Source organism: Bombina bombina, chromosome 5 (assembly GCF_027579735.1).
Source record: "Bombina bombina isolate aBomBom1 chromosome 5, aBomBom1.pri, whole genome shotgun sequence".
Classification (NCBI taxonomy): domain Eukaryota; kingdom Metazoa; phylum Chordata; class Amphibia; order Anura; family Bombinatoridae; genus Bombina; species Bombina bombina.
Window position 1 is genome coordinate 130,508,909 of NC_069503.1, and position 17,080 is coordinate 130,525,988.

The following is a 17,080-nucleotide window of genomic DNA, read 5'->3' on the forward strand; positions in this document are numbered from 1 at the left end:
GCCGACTTGGGAGGCGGGTGGGCGGCCATCGATGGGCCGGGTAATGTAGAGGGGGGCGGGATCGGGGGCAGAGCCGATGGGGGCGCGCACGGGCGTGCGCGCGCGTGCACGGGGGCGGCGGGCGGGCGCGTGCACGGGGCGGGAGCGGGTGGGAACGCTACACTACAGAAAATATAACTGTTTAAAAGTTTGAGAAAGGGGTATATTTATGGCAAAAAATATATAAATCGATGGTATCTAGGAGGGGGTGGGGGGTTGGTTTTTGGTGGGGCAGGGTGCTACACTACAGAAAAGGGGAAAAATTTAAAAATCACCAATTTTATTCTAAACTGGGTACTGGCAGACAGCTGCCAGTACCCAAGATGGCGGCCATTAAGACAGGGGGAGAGTTAGAGAGCTGTTTGGTGGGGGATCAGTCAGTTTGGGGGCTAAAGGGGGGTCCTACAGAGCAGCATATGTAAATATGCCTTTTCTTTTTTTAAAAAAAAGCCCAAATATAGCTTTTATTTTAGTACTGGCAGTTTCTGCCAGTACTTAAGATGGCGGGGACAATTGTGGGGTGGGGGAGGGAAGAGAGCTGTTTGGGAGGGATCAGGGGGTCTGATGTTTCAGGTGGGAGGCTAAGCTCTACACTAAAGCTAAAATTAACCCTGCAAGCTCCCTACAAGCTACCTAATTAACCCCTTCACTGCTAGCCATAATACGTGTGATGCGCATTTAGCGGCCTAAGTACCAAAAAGCAACGCCAAAGCCATATGTGTCTGCTATTTCTGAACAAAGGGGATCACAGAGAAAAATTTACAACCATTTATGTCATAATTGCACAAGCTGTTTGTAAATAATTTCAGTGAGAAACAAAAAGTTTGTGAAAAAGGGAACTTTTTTTTTTATTTGATCGCATTTGGCGGTGAAATGGTGGCATGAAATATACCAAAATGGGCCTAGATCAATACTTTGGGTTGTCTGCTACACTAGAATAAAGCTAAAATTAACCCTACAAGCTCCCTACAAGCTCCCTAATTAACCCCTGCACTGCTGGGCATAATACACGTGTGGTGCGCAGCGGCATTTAGCGGCCTTCTAATTACCAAAAAGCAATGCCAAAGCCATATATGTCTGCTATTTCTGAACAAAGGGGATCCCAGAGAAAAATTTACAACCATTTATGCCATAATTGCACAAGCTGTTTGTAAATAATTTCAGTGAGAAACCGAAAGTTTGTGAAAAAGTGAACGATTTTTTGTATTTGATCGCATTTGGCGGTGAAATGGTGGCATGAAATATACCAAAATTGGCCTAGATCAATACTTTGGGATGTCTTCTAAAAAAAAATATATACATGTCAATGGATATTCAGGTATTCCTGAAAGATATCAGTGTCCCAATGTAACTAGCGCTAATCTTGAATAAAATGGTTTGGAAATAGCAAAGTGCTACTTGTATTTATGGCCCTATAGCTTGCAAAAAAAGCAAAGAACATGTAAACATTGGTTATTTCTAAACTCAGGACAAAATTTAGAAAATATTTAGCATGGGTGTTTTTTGGTGGTTGTAGATGTGTAACAGATTTTGGGGGTCAAAGTTAGAAAAAGTGTGTTTTTTCCATTTTTTTCTCATATTTTATAATTTTTTTTACAATAAATTATAAGATATGATGAAAATAATGGTATCTTTGGAAAGTCCATTTAATGGCGAGAAAAACGGTATATAATATGTGTGGGTACAGTAAATGAGCAAGAGGAAAATTACAGCTAAACACAAACACCGCAAAAATGTAAAAATAGCCTTGGTCCCAAACGGACAGAAAATGGAAAAGTGCTGTGGTCATTAAGGGGTTAATCGAGTATACTGGTCACAATGTAAGCAATGAACCAAAATTATTTCCTTTCTGCCTTGATGATTATTTTATTTTTTATTTTTTTAAATCCCAAGGGATAAAATAAATACATTGGCCAAAAAGACTCTTCTCTACAAAAGAGAAGGAAATGATCATAAAAGATTCAAAATGTTTAAGTATTAGAACCATGGGGTTGGTTGAGAACACGCCTCATTGATGACATTGGTAATTAAAGGGCACCACAAAGGGGAAAAAAATCCCCTGTTGTCCTAGCATTAAATATTTTCAAGTTTTGTTGAGATGTTTAATTAATTTCAACACAAAGTTAAATGGATTTCCTTGGGCAGTTGTTTTAAGAATATATATATATAAATCTGATACTAATGTCCCTCTAGTAGCATTTTCTCCTTTTGGAAGGAGCTGCTAATAGGAAACTATGATCCCTCGCCCTTCAGTTTTCTAAGAAAAATGTTTGTTTCGAAAAAAAAAAAAAGAGAGAGAGAAACCACTGTCACCTCTAGAACAAGCTCCCCCATTCTATTAAAGGGGTATTAAACACATGTTATAAGTATAGTATTTAGACTACAAAGGGGTCAAAAGTAAATGTGTTTCTATGTGTGCATGAAGTCTATTATACAATTTTAATGAGCATGGCACAGAACTAAATTAAAAACTCCACTACTTGAGCCGATTCTTTACACTCCATTGGCTTATCCAACGTGAACTTTACTGTGGGCCCCATAAACGTCTATTATAAGTCACCTGTGCTATCTGTCATGCAGATGTTAGAACAAAGACTAGCATTTGCACAGTAAAAAAATCACTGACTTGTGATAAGTGTAAAAATGGAAGTGGTACAGATGGCGCGCTACCGATGTTGACGCACTTTAACACTTGCATTTTTGCACTGCACTTGTAATCTAGTCCTTTCAGAAAGTATTTTTAAAAACTTATAGGCTGCAGTGTTTTTTATGTCAATACTTTACTCCTACTTTATTCAACACAGACAAGACAATGTAGAAACTGCAATGTAGTTATATTTACTAATAATTCTGTATTTTACATATTAAATAGTTAAAAAAACATGTTTACGTGCATACTATAAACCAGCTGCATTTACATCTGAAATAGTCATCCTGCATAACCAATATCGATAAAAAAGAGCATATTTTAGTAACCAAGACATTATTGGCACAACAACTTAAGCCAACATCTCGATCTACAACAGTACACACTGTTTCAGTATCAGCAAGGCGCACTTTATACCATATCCTTTAGACTTTACTCCATGTGTCCCAGGGTTTGTCAGCTTCTAGAATTTTAGGCCAGATCTTAATATTTTTTAATTATACACAAAACCATCAACCTGGCTCCTAAATATGTGGCCTCCTCTTTTTTTTTTTTTTTGTCAACTGGCTCCTAAGTGTGATACAAATTTATCAGGCCTGGCATAAAACAGTACATAATTTTTTTGTAGTGTGTTCTAGAATATTTGTATTTGAAAAGCAGAAGTAAATATTTTTAGACTAATCCCTGAGTGGTGATTGGTATTCCTGCTCTTTGAATGACCAAGTTTGGATGTAATCCTGATTACAGTAGCATGACAGAAAAAAGACCATCTACAGTATGCACTAAGCGGAAGATAGAAGATTTTGAAAACCTATATATCAAATTTAAAGGTACATGAAAAGCAATTTTTGCAATCCTAAACACTTTTTATCTTGAAAATGGCTATCCAAGTGTTGAATAAACCTGATTTTTAGTTGAGGAGGCTTGTTAAATGTCTTCCAATACTGACATAGGAGTCTTCCCTATAAACCAATGAGCATGTTTTGTTCAATAACTAAAATTGCTTTTGTCTTCTTTTTTCATGCACAAATTGTAAATATTTTATATTTCCTTTCCTATGCACAATAAAAATATTGCCTTTCGTGTCCCTTTAAAACAAATCCAACAAAATAAGATTAAGACTCCACAAAGAAAAAAAGGTTGTTTTGTGTGAGCGCATTATCCCTTCGTATACAAGGACGGCATTAATGAAAAATTTCGCTCAAGAATTTTTCCTTCTAAAATAAGCCCAAGAGTATTTGTTTAGAATTTTTAAGATCAGAGGCAAATTACATTTAAATGCAGTTATAAAAAAATGTACATATATTTCAAAAAGTAGGTGCTTTAATGTTTTGGAGTCAATAAAAAAAATATAAACTATACAAACTACACAGTAACTACATACACTGTACTACCATCATCCCCTTGGGTAGTATATAGAATAGTTGGGGCGTCGCTATCTGCCGCCCCAGTAAGATCTTGTGTTTCAGAATTTTTGGATACAAGTTCATCATTTCCCTCTCTTGATTTGTTGTTATCTTTGTGAGTTTTCTGGTGCGCATTTAAGTTGTCCACACTAGTGAAGTTTTCTTCACACTGGCTACATTTATAAAGTCTGTCTACAACTTGGGGTGAAGGTCCAGAGTTGGAAGATGTCAGATGAACTGTACTGGGCTCATTTACCTTCCTGACAACAATTCCAGCACCCTGGTTATCATTGCAGCCTATAATGTTGGCTGTTGGAGTCTGTGTATTTCGTAAAGAACCATTGGCATCTACAGGAGTGATATTGCTTATAGGTGCATTAATTTGTCCTGCATTTCCAATACCCATTCTGCCATTCATGGTAAGAATTGTAGGACTGTTAATACTTAAAGTTCCTTTATTGTTGATGGCAGCAGTATTTCCTGTAAGTGTAACTGGAGTCCCATCAACGGTAAAAAAGGTTGTATTCCCGATCCCCAAAGAATTATTGACAGGTGCAGGATTTCTAATTGCGAGGCCTCCATTTACGTTGACTGGAGTTATGTTGCTAAAAGACAAATTTCCATTTACAACACTTCCATTAACAGTGACGACTGTAGCATTCCTTACACCAGAGTTATCCTTCATAGCCATAGATGGTGCAGTAAGGATTAAGCCCGTTTTTGCATCTACAAAAAAAGGGATGGTCTGTCCCATAGTCTGATTCCCACTGGTAGATACTGGAGTTGCGTTTATAGTGCCACCACTGATGTTCGTATTTTTCATGTTCAGATTCCCAGCAACGTTGGCTGTTTGTGGATTCACATTAACAGCAATGGGCTTTGCTTGGCCAGACTGCATGGTCACAGGGATATGATTGGAGTTGCCAACTATGGACGTAACAGTCACAGGAGAAAAGTTGGTGTTCACATTCCCTTGGAATTTATTTATGGGAACTTTAGTATTGTTTGGGACCCCTCTTGCGTTCTTGCTTATTGGTATTCTGTTTACAGGGGTAGCTAGCATGATCCCAGAGCCACCACCCGCAACCGGGAACGTAAACATAATGCTTTGATTTCCTTTTACAGACATCGGAAGAGAAGCACCACCTAGATTTGTATTTCCAGTGACGATAATGGGTGAAGATTGCTGTACTTGAAGGTTATTAAGCAACACAGAACCACCACCCTGGGACACACTTGGCGTCTGTGGTTTATTAACTGGTGATGCCACAGGGGTATTCTGGTTACTTTTGACATTAGTGACTATAGGGGCTGAGGGACAAGTCTCCTCTACAGAGCTCTTCACCTCCTTATTTGTAGCATTAGGCAATGCACCAGGAGGATATTCTGGTTTAGTATCTGTGTCATCGATAATAATGATTGGAGAAGATGACGGTTTATTATTTTCTGTTTTCTTAGCCTTGGATGGAGGTGGCAAGAAAACCCCTGAACTTCGAATGTTGCTAATGGTGATTGGAGGTGTGGCACGTTTAAAAAGTCTACCTTCTTTGGTTTCAGGAGGTGGAGCTTTAGTATCTTGGCTTTTGCTGAGCATAATGGATGATGTACAAGTATTTGCAGCTTTTACTGCAGGTGGTGTAGGACTAGCAGTGCTCTGGCTATTACATGTACTGGTTAAGGGAGAGGCACGCTTTACTCCTGCATTCTCACCAATAATTGACAGGGGGCTTGCTCTCTTAGCATTGGTGGAGATAGCAGGTGGAGCAGCACGCTTCAGACCTTGACCATCATTAAAGGTTGGGGTGGATCCGATGTGAACAGCATCCTGGATGCTGACAGTTGATGGCTTCACATGCTTGACTATATAACTATTATTAAAGGTGGGTGATGTAACCGATGTAGTGGGCGTTTTATTGGATTCTCCTGTGCTTGGATTACCAGATTTGCCATTATTAGCTTGTGCTGGTGAAATAGGCTTTGCATAGGTATTCCCTTGGTTGACAAAGCGCCAAGAATCCTGCTTTCTAGCACTGTTGGGAGGTATATTACTCTTATCTACCTGGCTTTCACTACTAGTTACAACAGGATTTGGTGGTCTAATCCTCTGCTCATTAACAGTATTGGGGCTCCCTCTGGCAGGGTTCATGGGCATGGACTCAAAATTAACATATGGGGATAATGTTTGCTTCCTCCTCTGATTCCGATTGCTTGTCCCTAAATTATTCCCTTGGCTTGAAATATTAGTAGGTATATTTACAGCATTACCTCCAGTGCCACCACCTGGTACAGATAGATTCCCTGTGTTCATCTCAGGCCTCACTGGCCTCATAATGGGAGAATTGGGCTCTCCAGGCTTTCGATATCCAGCATATTGTGGGGATATCTGCCCCATTCCCATGTTTGCTTGTGCATTCATTGGAGAAGGCTGCCTCAGGCCAGGCCTTACATTAGCAAAGTGGGGCACAGCAGGATTTCCACCAAAATATGGATTTGGAGGAGAAGGAAATCTGTTTGCTTGGTTCCCTTCCAGAACACCAGGAGGTGTATGATGATGTAGCCTCTTTTGCTGCTCCCAATGAAAACGCATTGCGCACTGGTTGTTGCAGAATGCACCACAATTCACACATGGGGACGCCATGCCTCGTCTGTCCTGGAATGATCCATCCCTTGTAAGTAGTTGGGCAGGGTTTTCATGGGGCCATTGTCTACTCCTCATTGCATGATCAGGGTCTGAAAACAAAAAGTATAAATACATTAGACTAACCATAATAAGCGAACATTATATTGTATAAGTTAGTTACTGATGAAACACTTTGAAATCCTGCATGGACATTCTAATGTGACAAATACACATTCTAAACCATTACAGCAATGGGGCTAAACACATAAGTTAAGCACTGCTTAATAGTTGCAAGCCTTGATGATTCCCAGCAGAAAATCTCAAGCAGGTGTGATCTGCTTGGGAGTTACAACGCTTGTGGGCTCCAAAATTGAACTTTACCTATGTTTATCCCCTTTGCAGTGGTTAAAAACATAGTAAGCTAATGTCAGTAATTGCAAAAACACATATTCTAATGATATAGAGCATATAACCCCTGTATTAGAATACCTCTTTAAATTCCAACTAATACACAAGCATTATCAGTTAATTAATAGGTTTCTCAATTCTCAATTGATAGCAGCCATTTAGTAAGATCTGCAGAAATCAGCGGCATCAGTTAATCAAAACCAACCTCCTCAACTATTTCACAATTAATAGGGGGGAATATTGTGATTGAAAAAAACAAACAAACCAACTGCCAACCTTTGTAAGAGGGTAATTGGATTGGAAGGTGATAAAATAATCCATCAGACTTCAACAAGAGACACTTTCCAAAGTGTTTGGTTAGAGGAAGACTATGGTCAAAACTCCACTGATCAAGAAACTAGGGTCCAGTTTCATATGCACTTATTGTATATGGGGCCAGATTTGTCTCAGGGCATGGTCTCTCAACCCCCTTGGCTTGTATATACTACAAGATGACTGACAAAATATTTTATAATTATTTTATTCATTTTTAATATTTATAGAACGGGTACATTTTCAATTAATATTTTTAACAAAAAAAACAAAAACACAAAAATACTCCAGAAAACAGGTTTGGGGCCTAGCGTTTATCTTTAAACACTGCAACATCCAGTTATTCCATTTCACAATTCATTAGTTATATAGGTCTGGGGCCTAGTGTTTATCCATAAAGCCAGGGCACTAACCCGGCAACATCCAGTTATTCCATTTCACAATTCATTAGTTATATAGGTCTGGGGCCTAGTGTTTATCCATAAAGCCAGGGCACTAACCTTACTACATTCAGTTATTCCATTTCACAATTCATTAGTTATATAGGTCTGGGGCCTAGTGTTTATCCATAAAGCCAGGGCACTAACCCGGCAACATCCAGTTATTCCATTTCACAATTCATTAGTTATATAGGTCTGGGGCCTAGTGTTTATCCATAAAGCCAGGGCACTAACCCGGCAACATCCAGTTATTCCATTTCACAATTCATTAGTTATATAGGTCTGGGGCCTAGTGTTTATCCATAAAGCCAGGGCACTAACCCGGCAACATCCAGTTATTCCATTTCACAATTCATTAGTTATATAGGTCTGGGGCCTAGTGTTTATTCATAAAGCCAGGGCACTAACCTTACTACATTCAGTTATTCCATTTCACAATTCATTAGTTATATAGGTCTGGGTCCTAGTGTTTATCCATAAAGTCAGGGCACTAACCCTGCAACATCCAGTTATTCCATTTCACAATTCATTAGTTATATAGGTCTGGGTCCTAGTGTTTATCCATAAAGCCAGGGCACTAACCCGGCAACATCCAGTTATTCCATTTCACAATTCATTAGTTATATAGGTCTGGGGCCTAGTGTTTATCCATAAAGCCAGGGCACTAACCTTACTACATTCAGTTATTCCATTTCACAATTCATTAGTTATATAGGTCTGGGGCTAGTGTTTATCCATAAAGCCAGGGCACTAACCCGGCAACATCCAGTTATTCCATTTCATAATTCATTAGTTATATAGGTCTGGGGCTAGTGTTTATCCATAAAGCCAGGGCACTAACCCTGCAACATCCAGTTATTCCATTTCACAATTCATTAGTTATATAGGTCTGGGGCTAGTGTTTATCCATAAAGCCAGGGCACTAACCTTACTATATTCAGTTATTCCATTTCACAATTCATTAGTTATATAGGTCTGGGTCCTAGTGTTTATCCATAAAGCCAGGGCACTAACCTTACTATATTCAGTTATTCCATTTCACAATTCATTAGTTATATAGGTCTGGGGCCTAGTGTTTATCCATAAAGTCAGGGCACTAACCCTGCAACATCCAGTTATTCCATTTCACAATTCATTAGTTATATAGGTCTGGGGCCTAGTGTTTATCCATAAAGTCAGGGCACTAACCCTGCAACATTCAGTTATTCCATTTCACAATTCATTAGTTATATAGGTCTGGGTCCTAGTGTTTATCCATAAAGTCAGGGCACTAACCCTGCAACATCTAGTTATTACATTTCACAATTAATTCGCTTTTGAAAGAGAACAAGGACTCAGGGAAAGCAAGCAAGGATGGTAGTACATTGGGATTTTTTTAGCACAAGGCCCTATTGAAATTCTACACTTACTTCCCATGGTGACTCCAGGAGGTCCTTGAGGAGCTGTCTGTTGGTGACTAAAGTTGCGAAACACAGCATTACCAGCCTGCTGAGGCATTACGAAGGTTGAATTATAGCCACTGTAGTGCGGTGATACTGGCATCATCCCTACATTGGCGTAGCTTGTCACAGGAGAGGTCACATGAGAAGTCACATGAGAGGTTGCATGAGAGGTCACATGAGAGGTCACATGAGAAGTCACATGAGAGGTCGCAAGAGAGGTCGCATGAGCACCACCATAGTGAGGGGATACTACATTCCCGTTGAAATAGGGTGGTGGAGGGTTGACATATTGCTTCCTTTGAGTCCCTTCCCTCTGAGCCATGTGCTGCATTCTCTGCGCATTCCATTGTATACTCCTCTCACACTGGTTGTTACAATGAGCACCGCACGCTTGGCACAGCAAACCGCTGTTCTTTTCTTGTGATGAGGAGATCTCTCCAGGACGTAAATTGTTGCAAGCCACAGGGGAGCTCGGCTCACTCTTTATAGCGGGAGGAGACTCCAAATCTGTAAGAACACAGGCAAATTAAATAATAATTTATTCCATCAAATTTATATTTATATTTTTTGTTATATTATAGTGCTTAATTTATAGTAAAACATTACAAGGTGCCGTCATTAAACATTCACCCTTGTATGTGCAGTGCTCCTGTCAGTCCCAGAAGCATACTGTTGTATGTGTCATGCATTTGCACCAGCAGTCACACAAGTGCTGCTATTACAGAGTGATTATGCACTTAAAGCTGGGCTCGACAAATTTGTTTTAAAATATAGGAGCCAGACCATCTATTTAAGAGCCAGTAAATTCGCCATACACATTTATATTTTTTTAAATTTATTTTACACTATCAAACCATTATTGGATTTGGATTTCACAGCTGTGAGGCCTACAAATAAATCCAGATGCCCAAAAATACATTTTAGTTGAAGCTGGTGGAAGCAGGGGACACCCATAAGTTTCCTGGGGACTCTAAACCACGGCCTCATTTTAAAAGGAACCAGTGGCACCCTGGCGCTTGTTTTTTTCGAGCCCTGTCTTAAAGGGAGCAAAAAATAAGAGTCCATTGTATTTAAAGCATATGCAATCCCTTAAAAAGGGCTGATCTCTTTCCCAGCCCTCCTCTAAGAGGTTGATCTCTTTTTATGCCTCTTGTTTTCATAGCTTTTCTGTAGCTATTCCATTTTTAGTTTAGGCAGTGGTTTTATCAGGAAAGGAGCTATTTCCAATACAACCGCATTAGCGTACCTCTAGTCTAAAATAACACAGCTGCCTTTGTCATGTCTGGAGGCTCTTGGTGCAGTCTTATAAATAAACCACTATCAGACCTATCATGGAATAAAAACAAACTACTCTGTCATATCTTTATGCAAGCAGAACGGCCATTATCAGCTATAGGAATAAGATTGCTGGCGCTTATGCTCAAACACATGTTTCTCTGTAGTCTGTCCTGTAACTTTTCAAGCCTCATTTATAAAAAAAGATATTTTGAAAAAAACCAACAACCTACTATTTCTGACCAAGGCCACCATCATAAAGTCTTACAATAATCAGGCAACCTTGTGGTCTCAGAGACTAATAATGTGATACACATCAGACTTACCTTTCTTGGCAGCTTTGTCTGCCGGTTGGGATTCCTGGAGTCTTTGCTTCTTAGGGTTAGATTTGTAAGGTTCTTCTCCACGTTCGATCAGAGATACAATTTCTGGCTTCGGTATACGGTATCCTGTGCAAGTATGAAAGCGTTAGGTCAATGAGAAATTAAAAAGTGTTGGTCACAAAAAATTCATCCTGGTGTAAAATACAAAAGGCGAGTTTTCTCTTTGTTAAACGTCCCTGCCACTTATAATTCCATATCTAATTAAGTCAAAGACTAGACAGGAATTGCTAGATTTAATAACAAAACATCACAAGTTTGTCTGTGAATTTATAACTTTATGTATACAAACAAGACCAGCACACAATACACTCGGGATATGTGCTAAGCAAACAGAGAACAGAAATGAGCATCAACAGTATAGAAGAATAATAATACTAAAAGGAATTACAAAAATCAACATACATACAAAAGGTTTTAAACACACAGATAAAGTCAACTACAGAGCAACAATGCACTAGTGGGACACATCTGGTGAGCCAATGACAAGTGGCAAATATGTGCAGCCACCAATCACCAGCTAGCTCCCAGAAGTGCATTGACCAATTGGTATGAGGCCATTTCCCTATAACTAGGACTACAAGTTCCAAAACCTCCTGAAAATTACACCTATATTAAATAAATAGCCAAATAGTGTGAAGCTCTGAACCAGGACTTTACTTATGTGGTAATAACCTGCTCTGTTTAGAACAACATTTTACTTTTAAATGTTCCCGTCCTTTTAACCTTAATGTTTTATTTAAAGGGACATAAAACGCCATTTTTATTTTCTTTCATGATTCACATACAAGTACGATTTTAAAACAACTTTCTAATTTACTTCCATTAACAAATTGTCTTAATCTCTTGGTTCTCTTGGGATGTAAGCTCAGGAGCGTCCATGTGTTTGGAACACTATATGGCAGCAGTTTTGCTAGAATGTTATCCATTTGCAAGACCCCTATAATATTTCCGGCCATGCATTGAACCATATAATTACCTAGGTATCTCTTCAACAAAGAATAACATTTTTTAAAAGGTTGCTCTGTCTGAATCACAAAAAGGAAATATCTGCATTTCATATCCCATTAACATTAATGTTTTGTTTAAAAGGGACATGAAAACAAAATTTGGCCTTTCATGATGCAGATAGAGCACCCAATTTTAAACATCTTTCCAATCAGAAGCCACGAATCAGAAGCTAGCTTCCAGTACACTGCTGCGGCCTACCTAGGTTTACTTGTCAACAAAGGACACCAAGAGAAAGAAACCAATTAGATAACAAAAGTAAATTGGAAAGTTGTTTAGAATTGTATTCTCATTCTGAATCATGAATACAAATATTTGGGTTTCATGTCCTTTAAGCTTCATGTCTGATTTTTCATGGAAAAAAACGTTAATGAACAATTTATAAGACTGTGATAATTTGCTTCAGTCTCTCTGTACATTTGAAAGTATAAAAATGCAGGAACTGTAATTGCTGTTGAGAGATATTCTCCATTTCTTTGTGATAAACAAACCTAGGATTTCTATGCAAATGTAAGTTTTTGTAAGAAGGTCACATTTACATAAAAAGATGGAAATAACCATTTAATGCAAAATTAAGTTGATAGAGGCCAACATCAAGTTGCATATTTGCATATTTTTGCATAAAATTTCCCATTACAAGTCTAGGGCCCTCCTCTTGCTGTGTGATCTGAGGAGCTGCCAAATAAAGTCTCTGACAACGGGTTCTAGAATTCCGTGTGTCAGTGCATATAGAGCTACTGAAATCTTATTGGCCGCAAATCAGCCAATAAGATTTCAGTAGCTTTCATCCTATTGGCGGATGTGAATGGCTATTGGTAATTTATTCTTAGATTAGGGTGTGTTTTTATTGGGGGGGGGGTTATTTTCATAGGGATTAGGTTTATTTTTTTGGACAATGTGGTTTATTATTTTCTGTAATGTTAGCCTTTTTTATTTTGTGTAATGTTAGATTAAAAATAATAATAATATTACATTAAAGTACTGTTAGGATTTTTTATTTTCATTGTAATTTAGTATTTTAGCTAAGCTACTAGCCAGGCCAAAATGTTACTCGCCACTGATCCCACCAATCACCAGCCCACTACCCCACCCCCTCTCTGCATATGTTTAGCTATTGTAAAACACTGTATTGTTTAGTCATTTTTAAAATTTGTTATTTCAAACCATAACAAAGTCATTTTAATACAATTATTAAAAAAATATACGCATTTGCTTTCCATTTGGCAGTGTATATATATGTTGATTTAACATTCACTCACTATCTTTCACCACTCGCCACAGTGCAATTTCTACTCGCCAATGGCGAGTGGAAATTTTGAGCCCTGTATAAAGCATTTCTAGATATGCTTCACATGTACATCAATAGCAAATGTTCTCCCTGAAAACAGTGATAGATTTCAGTAGAAGCAGACTAATAAGTATATGGCGCTTTCACATTTCACTGGAATATCCTTTTGAATACAGATTTAAAGTCCCGCTCAGGAGCCACACGCATTACGGTGCAGGACTGGCTGCCCTTTGCTTCTGTTCATTCACAGTTGAGAGTATTGCTATATTTTCATAACGCAAAAATGATATAGTCTAATGGCTCAGAGCGAGTACATTTTGCATTACATAAATGGATTTATAAAAAATTGACTCTAATGTTGCTTTAAAGGGACAGGCTAGGCCAAAATAAACTTTCTTGATTCAGATAGGGCATGTAATTTTTAACAATTTTCCAATTTACTTTTATCACCAATTTTGCTTTGTTCTATTGGTATTCTTAGTTGAAAGCTTAACCTAGGAGGTTCATATGCTAATTTCTTAGACCTTGAAGGCCACCTCTTTTCAGAATTAATTTTAACAGTTTTTCACCACTAGAGGGTGTTAGTTCACGTATTTCATATAGATAACACTGTGCTTGTGCACGTGAAGTTATCTGTGAGCAGGCACTGATTGGCTAAACTGCAAGTCTGTCAAAAGAACTGAAATAAAGGGGCAGTTTGCAGAGGCTTAGATACAAGATAATCACAGAGATTAAAAGTATATTATTATAACTGTGTTGGTTATGCAAAACTGGGGAATGGGTAATAAAGGGATTATCTATCTTTTAAAACAATACAAATTCTGGTGTAGACTGTCCCTTTAAATTAAAAAAAGGCACCATGGGCACACGCAAGACATTTTTTTTAAAGAAGACGATAACCAAGATGGGCACACCAGGCCTATGTAATTATAATGTGAGCTATAGTGGGCGTACATGGTTTACTGATGTAATGCCCGGCGCACACAGCTTTGCAAATAATTCTATTCCTCATTTTTACAAAAATATTAGGCACTTAAAGGGATAGTAAACACCAAAAATGTTATTGTTTAAAAAGATAGATAATCCCTTTATTTACCATTCCCCAGTTTTGCATAACCAACACTGTTGTAGAAATATATTTTTTACCTCTGTAGTTACCTTGTATCTAAGCTTCTGTAGACTGCCTCCTTATCTCAGATCTTTTAACAGACTTGCATTTCAGGCAATTAGTGCTGACTCTTAAATAACTTCACGTGCATGAGCACAGTGTTATCTATAGGAAACACATGAACTAACACCCTCTAGCTGTGAAAAACTGTCAGATGCAGAGGCGGCCTTCAAGGGCTAAGAAATTAGCATATGAGCCTACCTAGGTTTATCTTTCTAAGAGAACAAAGCAAATTTAATGACAAAAGTAAATTAGAAAGTTGTTTAAAATTACATGCCCTGAATCATGAAAGTTTAATTTGGACTTTACTATCCCTTTAAACCTGTCTTTTTTAATGCAAACAGGTTTACAATTCAGTTTTTTTCCCCACTGGCTTTTAAACAGTAATTATATATAGGTAGGAAATCTGTTTATTCTAATGGTAATGCTAGAACTGCAACTTTTAGCTAACAATATGACAGTTTGAAACTTTTTTAAACAGTCCATGTCACAAATGTAAATACTTACCCAAATAAATCATAGTATCATATATTTCCTTGATAAGATCCTTGTAGATAACTTTCTGAAAGTCTTCCAGATTCCCCCATTGCTCCTCGTTAAAGTAAATCGCTGCATCATCAAACGTGATCTGAAATACAAAAACAACTGGTTACTTTTACAGAAAGTGGCATTTGTGGCTTCATCCGTGTAATGAAAGTGCCGCAAAGTGAACTGAAAAGCTTCTTAAAATTGCATGAAAATGTAATGTTGACTATCACGTCTCTTTAAAGGGACAGTACACTGTAAAATTGTTTTTATATGAATGTATTTTCAATGCTGCAGAGTATAACATTTATGAGAAATTGCTTTTTTCGGCTTATTTGTGTATATGAAGTAGCTGGTTTTGTGCTTTTAAACCACAGCCTATTACAATGGGTTGAACTTCAGGTAATATCAGATCTCATTGTGTTATCATTTTGTGTACACACACTTGCTTCCTTATCTTATATGTGTCTAGAAAACCAAAGCTCAATACTTAGAGAGAACAATTAAAAATGATCATTTTATTACTTAACTATCATGCCCCCCATTGAGAGTGTAATCTCTTCTGCTGGCTGTGTTTACTTAGGCTATTCAATAGAATACCCCAGTATAGAAACTTTCAGTATAGGTGGCTATACCACAGGCTAAATCAGCTATTTCAAATGCCAAAATAGGGGTAAAGGAGCTACTTGTAAACAATTTAAAACACTCCAGCAGGTAAAATGAATCATTGGGAACAATTTAAAGGGGGGAACATTTTTGGGTGAACTGTCCCTTTAAGAATTGAATCCATTTAAAGGGACATGTGAAGAAAAAAATTAAAAGGACCAGTAAATACAGGAGATTTGCACAATCAACAAATACATGAAAATAAGACAATGCAATAGTACTTAGTCTGAAATTCAAATGAGTAGTAGATTTTTTTTTTTGACAAATTTCTAATGTATGTCTCTTTCCACTCCATCATGTGACAGCTATCAGCCAATCACAAATGCAAATACGTTTATTCTGTGAATTCTTGCACATGCTCAGTAGGAGCTGGTGACTCAAAAAAGTGTAACTATAAAAAGACTGTGCACATTTTGTTAATGGAAGTAAATTGGAAAGTTTAAAATTGCTGTCCTATCTAAAACATGGAAGTTTAATTTTGACTTGAGCGTCCCTTTAACTTTCACAATTTTTAAGATAAATTTTAAATAACTTCAGTTATCAAATTTACTTTGTACTCTAGGTATCCTTTGTTAAAAAAAGCAGCAATGCACTACTGGGAGCTAGCTGGTAATTATTGGCTACACACATATGCCTATGGCTCATCAGCTAGCAGTGTACGATTGCACTATTGCTTGCATAAAACACAAGCATTTTAAACTGCACTTTGAAATCCCTTTTTACTGTTCACGTATTTAATGCATTAGTAGATTAAATCACCATTCAGTATTTCTGTAATAACTACTGCTGCAAACGGCGCATCATTAGTTCAGGTGTGATCACACGTCTAATGCTCTAGAAGCCAAGCACAATGCAAGGTGTCAAGCGTGAGCAATTAGAATAAAGTTGTATGCGTAATTTACATAGGTGCAATAACTAAATAGCTGCACAAATGCATAAATATCCCCACAGTGCATAATTACACAGCAATTAGCAATTCCCTGGGTGCGTAAAATTCACTTAATCTTACTAAAAACAATTAGTTAACAAGCAAAACAAAATATATGAAATACGATGGATAGGAGAGAAAGATATGACCAGCGCCAATATCTAAGCAGATGTGTCATTTAAAGTTACACGTTTGCTGGGAAATTTACTGGATTGTGAAAGGGACATAATCCCACGTTTTTGTTTCATGGTTTAGACAAAAACATCCAATATTTTTTAAAAGTTTCCAATTTCTTCTATTGTCAAATTTACTTTGTTCTTGTGGCATTTTTTGTTGAAGAGGTATCAAGGCAGCTAGAATGCATGCGTCTGAAGCCTAAATTGCAACAGTGTTTGCACAATTTAAAAGCATTTTACGGCTATATAGTGCTGCCGACATTTGCACGCTCCAAAGAATACCAACCTGCTTTTCAACAAAGGATAACAAAAGAATGAAGTGCACTTGATAACTTTTCTTTTTTAATTGTAC

General features: G+C 37.7%; 1 protein-coding gene across 1 annotated transcript in view; it reads right to left on the reverse strand.

The window, feature by feature from the left end:
- Window positions 1-2,854: 2,854 nt before the first annotated feature.
- The window catches only part of LOC128660078 (uncharacterized), a 43,850-nt gene continuing 29,624 nt past the window's right edge, over window positions 2,855-17,080 (reverse strand). Inside the window, exons 2-5 of the mRNA XM_053713690.1 lie at window positions 14,941-15,061; window positions 10,916-11,038; window positions 9,282-9,821; window positions 2,855-6,822 (exon numbers count right to left, since the gene is read on the reverse strand). Of these exons, the coding sequence (XP_053569665.1) occupies window positions 4,052-6,822; window positions 9,282-9,821; window positions 10,916-11,038; window positions 14,941-15,061 (3,555 nt within the window). The 3' untranslated portion in view covers window positions 2,855-4,051. The remainder of the gene's footprint in view (window positions 6,823-9,281; window positions 9,822-10,915; window positions 11,039-14,940; window positions 15,062-17,080) is intronic.